At 42.7% G+C, this 14,838-nt stretch overlaps 2 protein-coding genes across 5 annotated transcripts in view; both read right to left on the bottom strand.

Moving 5' to 3' along the window:
* NR2C1 (nuclear receptor subfamily 2 group C member 1) overlaps window positions 1-7,697 on the bottom strand; it is a 43,877-nt gene extending 36,180 nt beyond the window's left edge. For 3 of the 4 annotated variants that reach the window (XM_062491434.1, XM_062491437.1, XM_062491439.1), the window contains exons 1-2: window positions 7,591-7,697; window positions 2,194-2,296 (exon numbers count right to left, since the gene is read on the bottom strand). The gene's annotated coding sequence lies outside the window, so the exon portion shown is untranslated. The remainder of the gene's footprint in view (window positions 1-2,193; window positions 2,297-7,590) is intronic. The other variant, XM_062491436.1, reaches the window with a different exon arrangement.
* A 3,624-nt stretch (window positions 7,698-11,321) lies between these two features.
* Window positions 11,322-14,838, bottom strand: part of FGD6 (FYVE, RhoGEF and PH domain containing 6) — a 71,831-nt gene continuing 68,314 nt past the window's right edge. Inside the window, exon 21 of the mRNA XM_062492534.1 lies at window positions 11,322-14,346. Within this exon, the coding sequence (XP_062348518.1) occupies window positions 14,310-14,346 (37 nt within the window). The 3' untranslated portion in view covers window positions 11,322-14,309. The remainder of the gene's footprint in view (window positions 14,347-14,838) is intronic.

Below are 14,838 nucleotides of genomic sequence, written 5' to 3'. Positions count from 1 at the left end.
CTCTCATTTCGTTGTATTACACTGTTGGTATAGCTGTCCCACTATTAAATGCCTTGATTCTGAAGTAACATCCTTTAAATGAGTAAGAACAAACCACATCAGCATGAAGATAAAACATGAGAAAATTCTGCCCATTCCAAAGATCTTCAGTTTACTTTGGAAATAAGTATCATACCCCTGACCAGTTTTACTGGTACAAAACCAATGTTTGTAAAATTTTAGTAGTTTAACTTACCCTGCTGGCACTGTTAAACCAGTTTGCATGTATGGAATGAATAATAATTCTTCTAATTACTATGTATGGAATATGTCTAAATACAGGGGTCTTTCCTAGATGAAATCAACCTGTTAAACTAAACGTTACACAAGTATGTTCTATGTACATTAGAGGGACAGGTACATTAACTAGTTATGACTGCAGAAGTTACTTTGAACTTTACTTTTTGTTCTTTTATCAGTGTGCTGGTTTTGGCTAGGGGAAAGTTAATTTTCTTCACAGTATCTGGTATGGGGTTGTGTTTTGGATTTGTCATGAACACAGGGCTGATAATACAGAGATGTTTTGGTTATTTCTGAGCAGGGCTTACACACAGCCAAGACCTTTTCTGCTTTTTGTACTGCCACACTGGTGAGGAAGTTGGAGGTACACGAGAGATGGGTGGCAGATACAGCCAGGACAGGTTGACCAAAAGTATATTCTATACCATATGACATCATACTCAGTATATAAAAATGGAAAGAGGAATAAGGAGATGGAATGATGGCATTTGTCTTCCCAAGTAACCATTACGCATGACAGGGCCCTGCCATAACATCAGATATTCAGCCAGCAACCTGCCCTGGAGATGGCTGAACACCTGCCTGTCAAGTGGATACAGTGAATTATTTCTTGTTTCACTTTGCTTGTCTGTGTGACTTTTTCTTTCCCTACTGAGCAGTGCTTATCCCAACCCATGAGTTTTCCAGCTTTTACCCTTCTGATTCTCTGCCCCAGTCCCACTGGTGGAGGAGCAAGTGGCTGCCTGGGGTTAAACCATGACACACAGTAAAGACAAATAAACACAGGAAGGTCAACATGACATTTTAGGAAAGCTCCAAAAGTTAGCATAAAAGAAAACTAACTGCAAAAGAAGAGGAAACAATTTCTCTCTGTAGTCATACTGCTTCAGTACTGAATGATTTCAATACACCTCAAAGTCAACTAAGGATTTTAGCACAGGTCATCACATTGGGCTTACAGGTACACTGTACCTTAAAATGGAAACTAGTCCTCACTTCCATTATCAAACTAATCATACACTAATTAAGAATTCAGCATAGCCTGTGCCAAAGTTGTTTAATAAATTCCTACACATAAAATAGAATGCACTGAATTATCCCTCTATGTTTAAGCATGCCAGAGTTAGTGCTTAAGTAAGTTAAAGAACCCCCCAAGATTTCTTTATATATTAGAAGAGTTTTCTGCAATGCTTTATACATAATAAATTAAGCCAAGGAATTCAGACACATTTGTGAAACAAATGATGATACTGTGCTCAGTGCTTCATATAGGAAAAGCTCAATGAAGATGGCAAGCTAAATGAGCTGTTCTTGGATTATTGCTCTATAAACCACACTGTTCAAGAGGGTAGAACAGTTGGCAGATTTAAAGGATTAAGATTATATTTATGAATGAACTGAGGAATATTTATGTGACCCTTGACACCCAGTTAGATTCTGTTTTTTAAATTTACATGAGATGAAGATTTAGACTGCATATATAAGGGACAAGTAACAACATGAAACTGAAGCAGCTGGACCTGCAGGCAAGCAAGGGAAAATGCTTGCAAAAGCATAAGGGAGTAATTAAAAGGCATAGAGCAATACAGAAAGAGATGCATTTGTAGGCATGCAATTAATTTAAAATCAGTGCTCTCACCACCTTCTCTTCTAAGCAAGTGCTACAGTGGGAGGAAACAGGAGAAAACAGAATCACTAGGATAAATTTTCAGGTGGCTGACAAATGATTTTTTTCAGTTTGGGCCACCAAAGGGATAGTCCCACTTTTAGGCCTTGGCTTCTGGTTCTTTTATCATGGTATCTCTAGAACCTGGCCCATCAGGTACAGGTGAGCTGACTTAGCTCACTAGTCCCACAGTCAGCTGGGAAAAGAAGGAGAGGCAAGGGAGCTGTCTGCAAGTGGAGACTACTCACAGGAGCACTGGCTACATGCCACAGCTAGATGAGGACACAGCCCCTAAATCAGGTCAGCCTGCCTTGTGTACTGTCAGCCATAGTCTGCACCTCCACCTGAAGCCTGAAAAAGCAAAAAATGAGAAAAAACATCCCAAAGTGATTCCCTGCACCAGAGCTGAAGATGCACCATGAACCAGGACCAGGAAACTCATCTGACTGAACACTTCCCTACTCACTGGATTAGGTTCAGCCATGTCCATTCTAGCTGGCACAGAAAGATCACCCTAACACAGAACAGCAAGGGAAAACCCTTCTTTCTGAACACTTGGAGGCAGTACATCCTCTATGGTACAATCACAGTATTTCATGAGATGTAGCCCCAGTGCTAGCTTTGTTCCACTCTGCATTTGCCTTCATGGCTGTATAGCTGTAAACTCATCTTGTGACTTTATTCACTCTGCACCTACAATTGTTACACACAATACAGGAAAAGCAAGCAGAAGCAGAATCAAGACACTTTTTTTGGAAAAAAGCCCACAGTGTTACACCATCTTATCTATAATGTCAAATTGCCCATTCAGGTGTTATGTAAGATGACCATTTGGAGTATTCACTGAACTACAGCCACAGATGAGGTAGTTGATACATGAAGGTACTCTACAGAAATCAGCAAACCTCTTCTACAGCACTACTAACAAGACAATGCTTACAAACTTGCACGTCAGCATATCCATGGAAGCTTCCTTCAGATAAAAAGGAAAAACAAAACAAAAAGCCCAAAGACACAAAACTCCCATACAACAAAACTCAGTTTCTCACACATTGTTTCAGTAAATCACTGTTGGCATTGTCCCATGTAAAATATTCTGGGGGATGAACTGACCAAGAGCAGCCCTGCTGAGGACTTGAGGGTTTTCCTGGATGAAAGGCTGGACCCAGCCATGTGCACTCACAGCCCAGAAAACCAAAGGTGTCCTGGGCTGCGTCCAAAGCAGCATGGCCAGCAGGGTGAGGGAGGGGATTCTGCCCCTCTGCCCTGCTCTGTGACACCCCACCTGCAGGGCTGCATCCAGCTCCGTTGTCCCAGCACAGGAAGGACTTGGACCTGCTGGAGAGAACCCAGCGGAGGCCACCAAGATGATCAGAGGAATGGAGCAGCTCTCCTGTGAAGAAAGGCTGAGAGAGTTGGGATTGTTCAGCCTGGAGAAGAGAAGGCTTAGGGTGACCTAAATGCAGCCTTCCAGTACCTGAAGGGAGCCCAGAATAAAGATGGAGAGGGACTTTTTACAAGGCTATGGAGTGACAGGATAAAGGGGAATGGCTTCAAACTGAAAGAGAGCAGGTTTAGTTTCGATATTAAGGAATTCTTTACTGTAAAGGTGGTGAGGCCCTGGAACAGGTTGCCCAGAGAATCTATGGATGCCCCATCCCTGGAAACATTAAAGGCCAGGTTTGATGGGGCTCTGAGCAAACTAATGTAGAGCATGGCATCCCTGCCCATGGCATGGTGGTTGGAACTACAGGATCTTTATGTTCCCTTCCCACCCAAGTCACTTAATGATTCTCTGTTTTTTATCTTTGCTTTCAACTACACAGGATTCAATTTTGTTAAGAGGGTGTGGGTGTGTGTTTGTGATTTTTTTTTTTTGTTGGGTTTGGGATTTTTAAAATTCCTATAAACATGTGGAAAGCACTCTGAAGAAATCTTTACATAAAATCCAATTAGGAATCATGTTGACACATTGTCCTGCTAATACTTCAAAGGAAACACATTACCGCAATAAATGGGGTAGTTCTCACACTACGGTTACTGCTAAATCATAAACAGCAACCTCAGCTTATTTGGAATGAAATAACTGTTTATGAGAGCTAATATGCCAATAGCAGAGGGTTTGGCTTTAGTTTTTTGGTGGTTTCTATTTTTCAAGTTTCCACTTTAACTTCCAACAAAGGCATTCAAATACTGAGCTTAGTCCAGCCTGGTTTATTACCGAGTTGAACAAAAGTCATTTAAGTTAAATAAATTTTAGAGAACAGCCTTTTAGAGAAGGCCAGGCAAAGTCAACAAAATTAATCTAAATATTGATACAAAAAGGCAGTTCTTAGACTATGATTTTCAGAAAGGAATGCACTTTCATATAAATCTGCAGCACTGCATCATCAGATATAGAGGAACTCTGACAGCACAAGCCATCTTCCAGTCTCAGAGAACTGCAACTTTAAAGAGTTTGGTTTTACAAAAAATAAATGCTTTGCTGATTTAAGATTTTGGCAAGTAATGCAGTAATCTCTGGAATTAAAAGCTGCTGACTGAAGGGTAAAAATACAGATAGCTCTGCACACACAAGAGCAAGAATTTAATTAACTGTACCTTCGCAGTCTCATCCATAAAATTCTACTAATATAATTCTGTTTTGCAGCAGGTTACTTTATCCCAGTAATTGATACAATGTACCTTTGTACAGGCACAAGTTTAAAGTGCCAGAAGCAGCTTGAAATACCACTAAGGGGAAAAGAACCACAAACAAAAACCAAAAACAAACAAACAAAAAAACCCCCACACTTGGCCAGAAAGTAACCCAGGTACAGTCTAGTTTCCCCTGATGGTCACTGTTGGTTGCACACTGCAGCCTGTGTGTGACAAAAAGCAGAGAGCTGTGCCAGCCAGAGCCTGTGGGTAACCCTCCCCAGCAGGTTACTGCTTCTTCACAGGGCATGTTAAACCCACCACAGGCCTGAGGGCTCCCTGATCTCCATCAGCCAGAACAGCCCAGGTTAGCAAAGGTTACTATTAAAAGTGCTTAAGCCAGGATGGCTGCTGAAGCAGGACACACACAGCCTGTACCAGCTGCAGCACTTGCCAGCTGAGAGCCACACTTCACCCACCAGCAGAACAAACATGGACCAGTGAAGATGTGACACTGCTCTAGTCCTTACGTGCAGTTAAAACTCCTTATTTAAGCAAGAGGTACTAGGTTTTTTTCGGGGTTTTTCTGACCCAAACTAGTTTCTTTAGGGAGACTGCTTTCCTTCACAAACTCCAGGTAAACTCCAGCAAATTCACTGGCTGCACAAACTTTAATTACATAATAGAGTAAGCACACGATAACTTAACACAAAAAAATGAGATTAAGGATAGGGAACAATCTAATCTTACTATTGCAAACGTGAGATTTCACATTATGGATCAAAGTCGGTTTTCACTGGACTTCCACATCAGCTACAAGCATTCTGCAGCTGTATTTCACAGGGGAGCTATTTAACTGCATGCTACAATGTCAGGGGGGTTTTCTTTGGTTTTTGGTTCCTTTCACACCTGTCTGCTCCCCCTGCCCTTTAATAACAATACAATCATGAAATAATTTATGTTGAAAGGTACTTCTGGAGGTCATTTAGTTCAGCCCCTTTTCCCCCAAAGCAATGTCAGCTTCAGAGTTACACATGTTGCTTAGGGCTTTCTCTTCACAGGCTAAGAACCTTAAACTGAAAAATTAAGGCAGACTTTAAAAAAGCACCAAAAAAAAAAAAAAGAAAAAACACCAAGCAAAAAAAACCCTCTTGTCCCGCAGTCTACCCTGGAATATGACTATTCCTAAAGATATCAGAACTCCCATGAAATTTGTTCCCTTCAAGAGTACGTTTCACAAGAAAATACGGCCAGTAAGAAAACCAGAAATATTAATAAAAATCGAGGAGAAAAGGTATAGTGAATTAGTTTATTTACTGTTTCTTTCTGTAAGGAGCATCTTGATTTGTTGTGGCAGAATGCAGCAGACTTAGCAAGTGGTGCCCAACCATTCAGAGCAGTGCAAGCTGCTGAGGACTGCACAACCCTCCAGCTGACCTCAGTTACCTTCTTTGTATTATCACACACGTGTACACATACAGCTGACCACCATCACATGAAAATACTTCATCCTGTGATAAGACAGGTTCAGCAATATCTCTGGAGAAGGAGCTACAGAGAGAAGCAGGCAAACATTTCACAGACCTGAAGACTTCACTCAAACAAGTGCCCCTGAGTAAAGCTGTAGAGCAAGGAGCAACCCTTGGGATAAATGCTCTGTTGGACATCTCATGCCACAACTGCCAAACATGGACTAAAGGGGGTGGGGAAAATACCTGCATAATTATTTTCAGAAAATTAACTTACAGGAAAAGCCATACAAAATTACAGAGAGTCACCACATGAACACTGTCTGAACTGGCACAGAAACTGCAATGATTTCCCACCGTTCAAATACTTCCATTTCCACTTATATAACACTGATTCCAAAACCAGGAAGCTGTCCTATAGGAAACTGTTTGAATTTTTTCCCATCTTATTTTTCCATGACAAGTGTGGATGCAACTCTTCCTGCCACACCATTTTCCCAAGTCCACTCTGCTGACATTAGTAGCTTCAAATTAGAGATTTCATATAAGAATGAATGCCTAACTCGGCTTTTCAAGAACTATGTTCACACACTCATCTTTCAGTATCAAGATGTTTTTGGCTCTCCTCTGTTGTGTAAGTTCACTTGCACAACACATGGCATCTCCTCTATTCCCTCCACAGCCTGCAAATGTAAGCGCACCCTGGGGCATGCGGCCATGCTTTTTACACTTAAAGCAATATATGGCAACAAAGAAAAAATAAAGATTCCACAAACTCCACAGCTTAGAAGAAACACCCCAGCCAACGAGACAAAATAAAGAACAGCGACAGTGTCATCTGACCCACTAAAAATAATACCGGGTGTTACTCAGGACATAATACCTTCACCCAAATAAACGTAGACAGCCGCCAGGGATATACAAAAGGAGCGAAGCGGTGGGGCGATGCCGTCGGCAGGCAGAGAGTGGCTGGGGGGCTCGGGGAAGCGCACGGTCACCCCCGCAGGGTTCGGGAGGGGGAAAGGGAGATGTGCCGAGGCCAAGCTATAGCGCGGCGCCGAGGCCCCTCCGCCCCCAGCCCTCCCTGCCCTCGCATCTCCCCTGCCCGGGGTTCGCGGAGCCGGTGCCGTGCCCGTCCCCGCCGCGGAGCTCCGCACAAAATGGCTGCGCGGGGCCGGGGCCCAGCACGAGGGGGCATCGCCCGCCGCCCATCGCCCATCGCCCGCCGCCTCCGCCCGCGGCTCCTCTGCCCGGCTCCCGCGGGAAGCGGCGGCCTGCGCCGCCCGGATGCGGGGCGGCGGGACACGCAAGCGGTTCCTGTAGGTGAAAGGTCGGGGGGCGCGGGGCCGCCCGGGGCCGGGCCGGGCCCTGGGGCGGGGCGGGCGCGTTCCGCTCCGTGTTCCGCTCCACGTTCCGCAGCGGCGGCGGCCGGGAGCCGCGCGGGCCCGCACCGTTACAGCGCGGCCGCCCCCGCTCCCCGCGCTCCCGCCGCCGGGCCGCACCCGCTGCGGGAGGCGCCCTTCTCTCTCTGTGTCTCACCTGGCGGGCCCGGCGGCCGGTCCGGCGGGTTTCCTTTGGCGGCGGCGCGGCTCCGGCTGCCGGGGGTCAGAGTTCGCGACCCCGCCTCCGCCGCCGCTCGGCCCCGCCCCTCCCCGCCGCGGGCCCCGCGCCTGCGCGAAGGCCTGGCTCGGGGCGCGCGGCGGTGGGGGCGGGGCGCGGGGCAGCGGCCGCTGACGGGACCGGACCGGGCCGGACCGGACCGGACCGAACCTGGGCCCACGGCCTCACCGCGGCCGGTCCGGCCAGCGCTGCTGCCGCTCTGACACCTGCGCCACGCCGCCCACCTCCACATCCGCGTTCCTCTTGAAGCACCCTCACGCAAGGTGACTCCCATGTCCCTCGGCAGCCTGTTCCAGTGCCCGGCCATCCTAAGGGAAAAAAAAAAAAAAAAAAAAGAGTTTTTGCTGTTCTGGAAGTCTCTCCTGGTACCGCTTAAAGCCGCTCTCACAGTTCTCTCACAGCAGGCACGCTAGAAGAGAGCGGTCCCTCACATCACGACACCCTTCTTAGAGGTAGTTGAGGGTTCCCTCACCCCCTAAGCCTCCTTTTCTTGAGGCTAAACAAACCCAGCTCCCTCAGGCCTTCCTCATAAGGCATGTTTCCGAGACCCTTGGGGAATCTTGCTGACCTCTGGATGCTCCTTTTTAGAGTGAGGGGTCCAAAACTGAACACAGTTTTTGAATGTTCTGCCCATTGTGTGGAGAGCACTCCAAACCCTTACTGCAGCTCCCTGCAGAGAAATGGAGCCAAGTGGCCTTGAACACCACAGGTGCACAACACATCATTTGGGCTTTGGGCTGCTTGGTGGGCTCTCCCAGCTGAGGCAAATCCATAGGCAAGACTGGCAGATTGGGTTTGAAACGTTCAACATGATGGAGGCACACGCTGCCTCGCACAGTCACTGTAGCGGTTCAACCAGCTGAGTCTGAAAGAGCTGCGCTTTGCCTGCATGGCTGAAGCAATTCCATCCTTAAATGTCCACAGTGCCCTGAACAACTCCTGGGAAGGCAATGGCCTGGCTGCCAACGAGTGCCTGTTCCTGCTGGGGTAGTGCCACACAAACAGCTTGCTGCTGCTCTGGCTCCGTCTCAACATCTGTTTGGACCAAAGTTGTGTCAGCTACTTACTTAGTTTATGCTAATTATTTTAAATTACCTAGATTTTAAGAAAGAGTTTTATTCTTTAAATACAGCCTTTCCCTTCTTCCATCTGTTCAATGAAGATGGTCTAGCTGTGGTTGGAGATCAGCAGCAACTTCAAGATCATTTAGGTCACCAGGGTTGTATGTGCAATTTCATGATCTGAAAATCATTTAGACTATTTAATGCTATTTCTACTGAATCAGATAAGACAGGCATTAACATCTGAGCAGTAGTGACAGGAGAAAAACCCCAAAGAATACAAGTAAATTTGTGTGTTAACAAAATTATGCACGCTCTTATGCTGTAAATTCCTTTACTCTTTTCTTCCCACTCCCAGTTCCACAGCTGCACTTGTACCTATCAACCCTAGCTCAAGATCACTAGTTCAGTCAGAACTTGAAAGCATCGTATTTTGCTTTTTGATCAAAGACGTTCCCAAACACCAAATGCAAATGAACTCAGTGAAGAATTTTTGTCAGAAAAATTAACTTGCTAAGCAATTCCTTTAAGTGTCAAATGTTTCAGCACTCTGAATTTATAGTACTTGTCACTTCCCAAACTAGCTTGAGCAGCACATCCACTTTCTAAATTATGGAGCTTAGTGCAGTTTAATTTAACAAATGCCAAGTATTTTGCACCAAAGCTTATTTAAGGCAAATATTCTTATATCCTCAGTACAGCAGAAATGTCACTGTAACTGGTAAAACAGACTTTGTTTTTTTCTTAGCAAGTGACCCAGTTCATATTTGATGTGTATATGAAGGCATGCCTCTGTAGCTGTGACAGCCAGGATTACAGGAGACACATCCTTATCAAAAACACGCAGAGAAGCAAAACCTTTTCTGCTATTACTGCAAGTTTTCAAAAAACTGCTTTCGAACATATATAAGGATAACTAACCTGACAGAAAAATCTCTCCCTCACATGTCCTGCTAAAATACTTACAGAATTAAAGAATCATTTAGGTTGGAGAAGACCTCTGTAAGACCATTGAGTCCAAATTTTAGCCCAGCAACTGCTAAGTCTACCACTTAAACCATGTCCCAAAGTGCCACATCTGCACATCTTTTAAATACCTCCAGGAATGGCGAGTCCTCTGCTTCACAGAACAGTCTGTGCCAGTGCTTGGCAACCCTTCCGATGAAGTTTTTCCTAATACCTAATCAAACTCCCCTTTTGCAATTTAAAGCCATTTCCTCTTGTCCTGTTCCTTGTTATTTCAAAGAAGCTGAGCACGTGGCTACAACCTCCCTTCAGGTACTTGAAAAGATCAGGAAGGTCTCCCCTGAGCCTCCTTTTCTCAGACTAAACTGCAGCTCCCTCAGCCACTCCTCATCAGACTTGTGCTCCAGACCCTTCCCCAGCTCTGTTGCTGTTCTCGGACATGCTCCAGCACCTCAGTGTCTTTCTTGCAGAGGTGCCCAGAACTGAACACGGCATTGTCTTGGGTTGCAATGCAGGATATAGCCAAAAGTAGGTATTCTATGACCATCTGTTGAAGCCGGGTGGGGCAGTGATCTTTATCTTTTCCAGGACCCATCCTTCAGGAAGATATCAGCTGTTAATAGGCCATTGAGTCCCACTGCATGACTGATGAAATTACATCATCCCATTGGGAGATGCTCCACCCAGGGGGAGGAGCCGAGCATTTCCTACCTAGATAAAAACTGAGATTTGGAACATCAGGGCAGCCTTTTCCCACTGGATTCCAGAGGAAAACCACACCCTTCTACATCATCACTGGACTTTCGGCTGAAAACTGCACCCTTCTACAGGAGCACTGCTTCAACTGAACCACATCTGTCACTGCAGGAGGACTGCAGCCAACACCCTGACTGACAGGGTGTCAGGTTGTATTCTGACTCTGTCAGCGTTTTGTTCTTTTGTATTTTTATTTTTAATTTCCTAGTAAAGAACTGATATTCTTATTCCCATATCTTTGACTGAAAGCTCCTTAATTTCAAAATTATAACAATTTGGAGGGAGGGGGTTTACATTTTCCATTTCAAGAGAGGCTCCCGCCTTCCTTAGCAGACACCTGTCTTTCAAACCAAGACAGGCATTTGAGGCATGGCCTCATCAGTGTCGAGTACACGAGGACAACCACTGCCCTGGTCCTGCTGGACACCCTATTGCTGAGCCAGGCCAGGATGCCACTGGCCTTCTTGGCCACCTGGGCACAGCTGGCTCAAGTTCAGCTGCTGTTGACCAGCAACCCCTGGTCCTTTTTCCAGACACTCTTGCCTGCCCCAAGCCTGTTGGGGTTGTTGTGACCTAGGTGCAAGATCCAAGGCGAACAGAAGCTGTGATTCAGGTATACTTTAATACAGCAGAACTACATTTCGTAAAAGGATTTATTAATATAACATCTTTCATTTGACCTTCACATAGACTTAACCCCCTTAATTCTTCAGAATAATTTTTAAAGTAAGACTGATGTGCAGGTAGTGGCAACAAATTCTGGTGTTTGAAAATAACTGAACACACAAATTACACAAAATATCAGAAGACACAGATTCAAATAATGTGAATTTATTTATACAAAAATGATGAATATCCACAGAAATATTTACAACTTTAAACTGTTTTCAGTTACAAAATAAAAATTCTATTCTTCCATTTAGACAGTATGATTTAGGACTGCTCCAAATAAAAGCCTATTTGGATGGTAAATAAGGGACAACAGTTACAGCAAACAAATGCACTGAATCTATCTTTCCAGACATCTCTTTACGTTATGATGTAATAAACATCATTAAGTAATTGAGTTTCCATGCACAAAATATTTAGTCAAATGTGTTCCATAGCTGCTCAGTTTAAGTTCTTTGGGCACACAGTTTTAAGTTAAAGAAAATCCAAGATCCTAGATCTTTAATTTATCTATGAATAACAATGTTAAAACTAATATTCAATGCTAATGTTTGTCTCATACTCTCCTAATCAATCTTAAATTCATTATGAACTATAGATTCTTATAAGAAGAGGTAGCTGGGTGTCTAAAAAGTTCTGATCTTGTTTTAGTGTGCAGCCAAATCAAGACATGAATATTTTACTTTTGATGGTAATGAATCAAACTGGAAGATGAACTGCAGAAACAGGGCAAGTTTGAAAAGTGACCATTTGAAAATGTTATGAAAATGCTTGTGTTGTGGGTTTTTCATATGACACAAAACACTAATGCAAGAGAGAGGAAAAGAAGTATTCAAACACATTTACAAAGACAATTTTTTTCACACACAATATGACTGCAGTATGTATACTATTGTTTATAAGGCTCTGTTCCAATCTATTTCTGTCACAAATTTTTTGATTGATCAACCACTTCTGTAAGAAGTCCTCTGATTTCCAGAGAACGCTTCAAACAATTTTCTCCCTCTGCACCAAATCCTCTAGAGGTAGTGACACCACATGAAGCAAAACTTGGGCACCTTATTCAGTGTGTGTTTTGACTTTTATTGCTCTGTTTCGCAGCAGGGGAAAATATTAAAGCATTAACTGAAATTAAATTAGCTCGCTTCTAGCCAAATTTGTGATTCATTTGCTGCTTCATGACTTGTCATCTTTGTTGGTGTGCAGTGCCTATGAAAATATGAAGAAGCTCTTCCCCTTGATACTATAAGCTGGAAGAGACACATCACATCTATGTTATATTGATATCAGTTTTGTTTTGCTACAGTAAAAATCATGTCAGAAATCACCCTGAAGAGACATGGTAATAATAGCTTCAGTCACCAGTAGTTTTTGAAAATTAAGTAAAAACCCTTTGTATACAACAAAAGAAAAGTATTCATTTAGCACATTTGTATTACAATAAAAGAGAATAAAGGCTTTTATCAGACTCCTATTGCATTTCCAGCACTATCTGGTCAAATCTCTAGCATTCCTGAGGGAAGTCAGATCTACAGCCTTAAGTCCCTGATTCATAAGGTACTCAGCTGAAATGCTGAAAGTCAATAAAATTTCTTGTATAGTTAATATTAAGAATTTGACTTCCAAGCCCACTACTAACTTTAGAGAAGCTCTTGGAAATCAAGCTTCTTCAGAGCTCTGTTAGTATCTTGGACATGACTTTGAGGTATATTGAGGGAATAAGAGGATTTTGGTATATTAACTGTTTTATCATCCCTTCTTTTTCTGCTCTGAGGCCACATAATAGCTATTAACATGGAATTCAAACTATTAATTAAAAGTTAATTGCTCTTAATTTTGTTACCACAACTATCTTGATTCAGGGGACTATGAAAAGTGTTTCATACAGCAAAATCAACTGACTACCTATGCATTGCATTTGACATAAAAATGGCTTCCTTTCATGTGGGTTTCATAGTTTTAGTTCCATTCATGCTAATACAGTGTTAAACTTTTTAAAAAGTTAAATAGAATAAATGCACCAGAATCATCAGTGACTATTTCCTAATGAGGTATACTGATGATTTTCTTTAGGAAAAAAACCCCAAAACCCAAACACCTAAAGCTGAATTCTGTTTTAAAGTGTCAAACAGAACAAATCATATTGTAAACAAAAGGTATGTCAAAGAATGGTATGCATTTTCAATGCCTTCTGCACTAAAAAAGCTTTGTTGTCTTGGTATGACAATTCCAGTTTAAATGTAATATTTAAATATACAATAGTTTTAAAGTTTTCAGAGAGGAGGGTGCACATACTTACTGTTCTTTGAACAATAATTTATACAGTGTTTCATATTGTATACAGAACTCATTTGACATGAAGTTTTAAAACAAGTAAGATATTTTGTCTTTGATTATAAAAAATGTATTTTTACTCTGTTTTGAATTATTACTGGGAACATAAAAAGAGAATACATCCCACAAGTACTGGATAACTCATTTAGTTTCTGTGGTATCTGTAGTACTGTAACAGCTCTAGTGCTTTATCCCTGTAATTTCAAACTGTTTTAAAAATATTTTTCCCTTTTCTATTTTTTAATGATTGAACTGCATTTTGTTTTTATGATACAGAATTTGTGGTACTGTTTTAATGTACTGGTATGCAAGATTTCAACTGCCATTCAAGGAAAGGAGCATCAATATCATACAACTTCTCATGAAGGAGCTTACATAGTCAACAAAGATCACAAATCTGTGAAATTCCTATACCAATCTGTTCTTGCTAAATTGCAAAGTGAACATCAGCAGCTCAAGAACCTATACACAAATCACAACGAAATGTACAATTGCAACACATTTGTTTTGTGGGTTTTTTTGTTCAATAAAGCATAAAGTTTATGAATCTGTTGACCAACAATCTGCCATTCTGAGGACACTTTGGACTTCAATGCACAAATAATTCCACCCATTTAAGTAAACATTGGAATTTAATAAATAACACATTTTGTATCAACACAGAAATACATACAATTCTTTAGAAAAATATTACTTTACACTAAAAATGCAACAACTCCTAATCCTGACAAATATACACTTTTGCGTAGGTTGCGACGGCAGGATTCTGTATCTTTGAACAACTGCTGTAGTCTGTTTTATGACCATTCTTGGATATTTTCCTTTAAACTTGCAGACACAATGCTGACACTGCTATAATACAGTGCCTTCTTGAAAAGCTTCTATCCACCTGTTAGAAAATTAAACACTGTTAGGAAGTAGCTGATAAAGAATAAACCTCATTGCTGTCACTAGCTACAGATTCACACAAGAGGTAAGAGCATACTTCCACTACCAGGGTCTGTGGGTGCAAATACCAAAATCTATCCAATGAGTCCAAACATACAAAGCAGCCTGGTACATCGATAGCTTTTTTCTGTACCTCTCCCATGCTGAAGTTACATGCATGAAGAACTGGTGAACCTGGGAAATCAAATCAAAGTAGGCCATGCCGAAGTTCTGCATACCTTTAAAACCCCCAATACTCCCTTCTCTTGTTCACCACAAACATGATCTGTGAGGAATTGGGACACTGCTGTAACTGAGGCAGCCATCTGCAGAACCCATGCTCTCTGCTTCTGCTGCAGGTAAAAGCCAGGACTGGGGCTGAGGGAAGAGGTCACATGGCACATGGAAAGGCAGAGAAGGGCAAAGATGGCACAAGGGGAAGTCCCAAAGTCCC

Source organism: Cinclus cinclus, chromosome 4 (assembly GCF_963662255.1).
Source record: "Cinclus cinclus chromosome 4, bCinCin1.1, whole genome shotgun sequence".
Lineage (NCBI taxonomy): Eukaryota > Metazoa > Chordata > Aves > Passeriformes > Cinclidae > Cinclus > Cinclus cinclus.
Note: the sequence above shows the minus strand (reverse complement) of the source record. Positions and strands in the feature narration are given on the sequence as shown.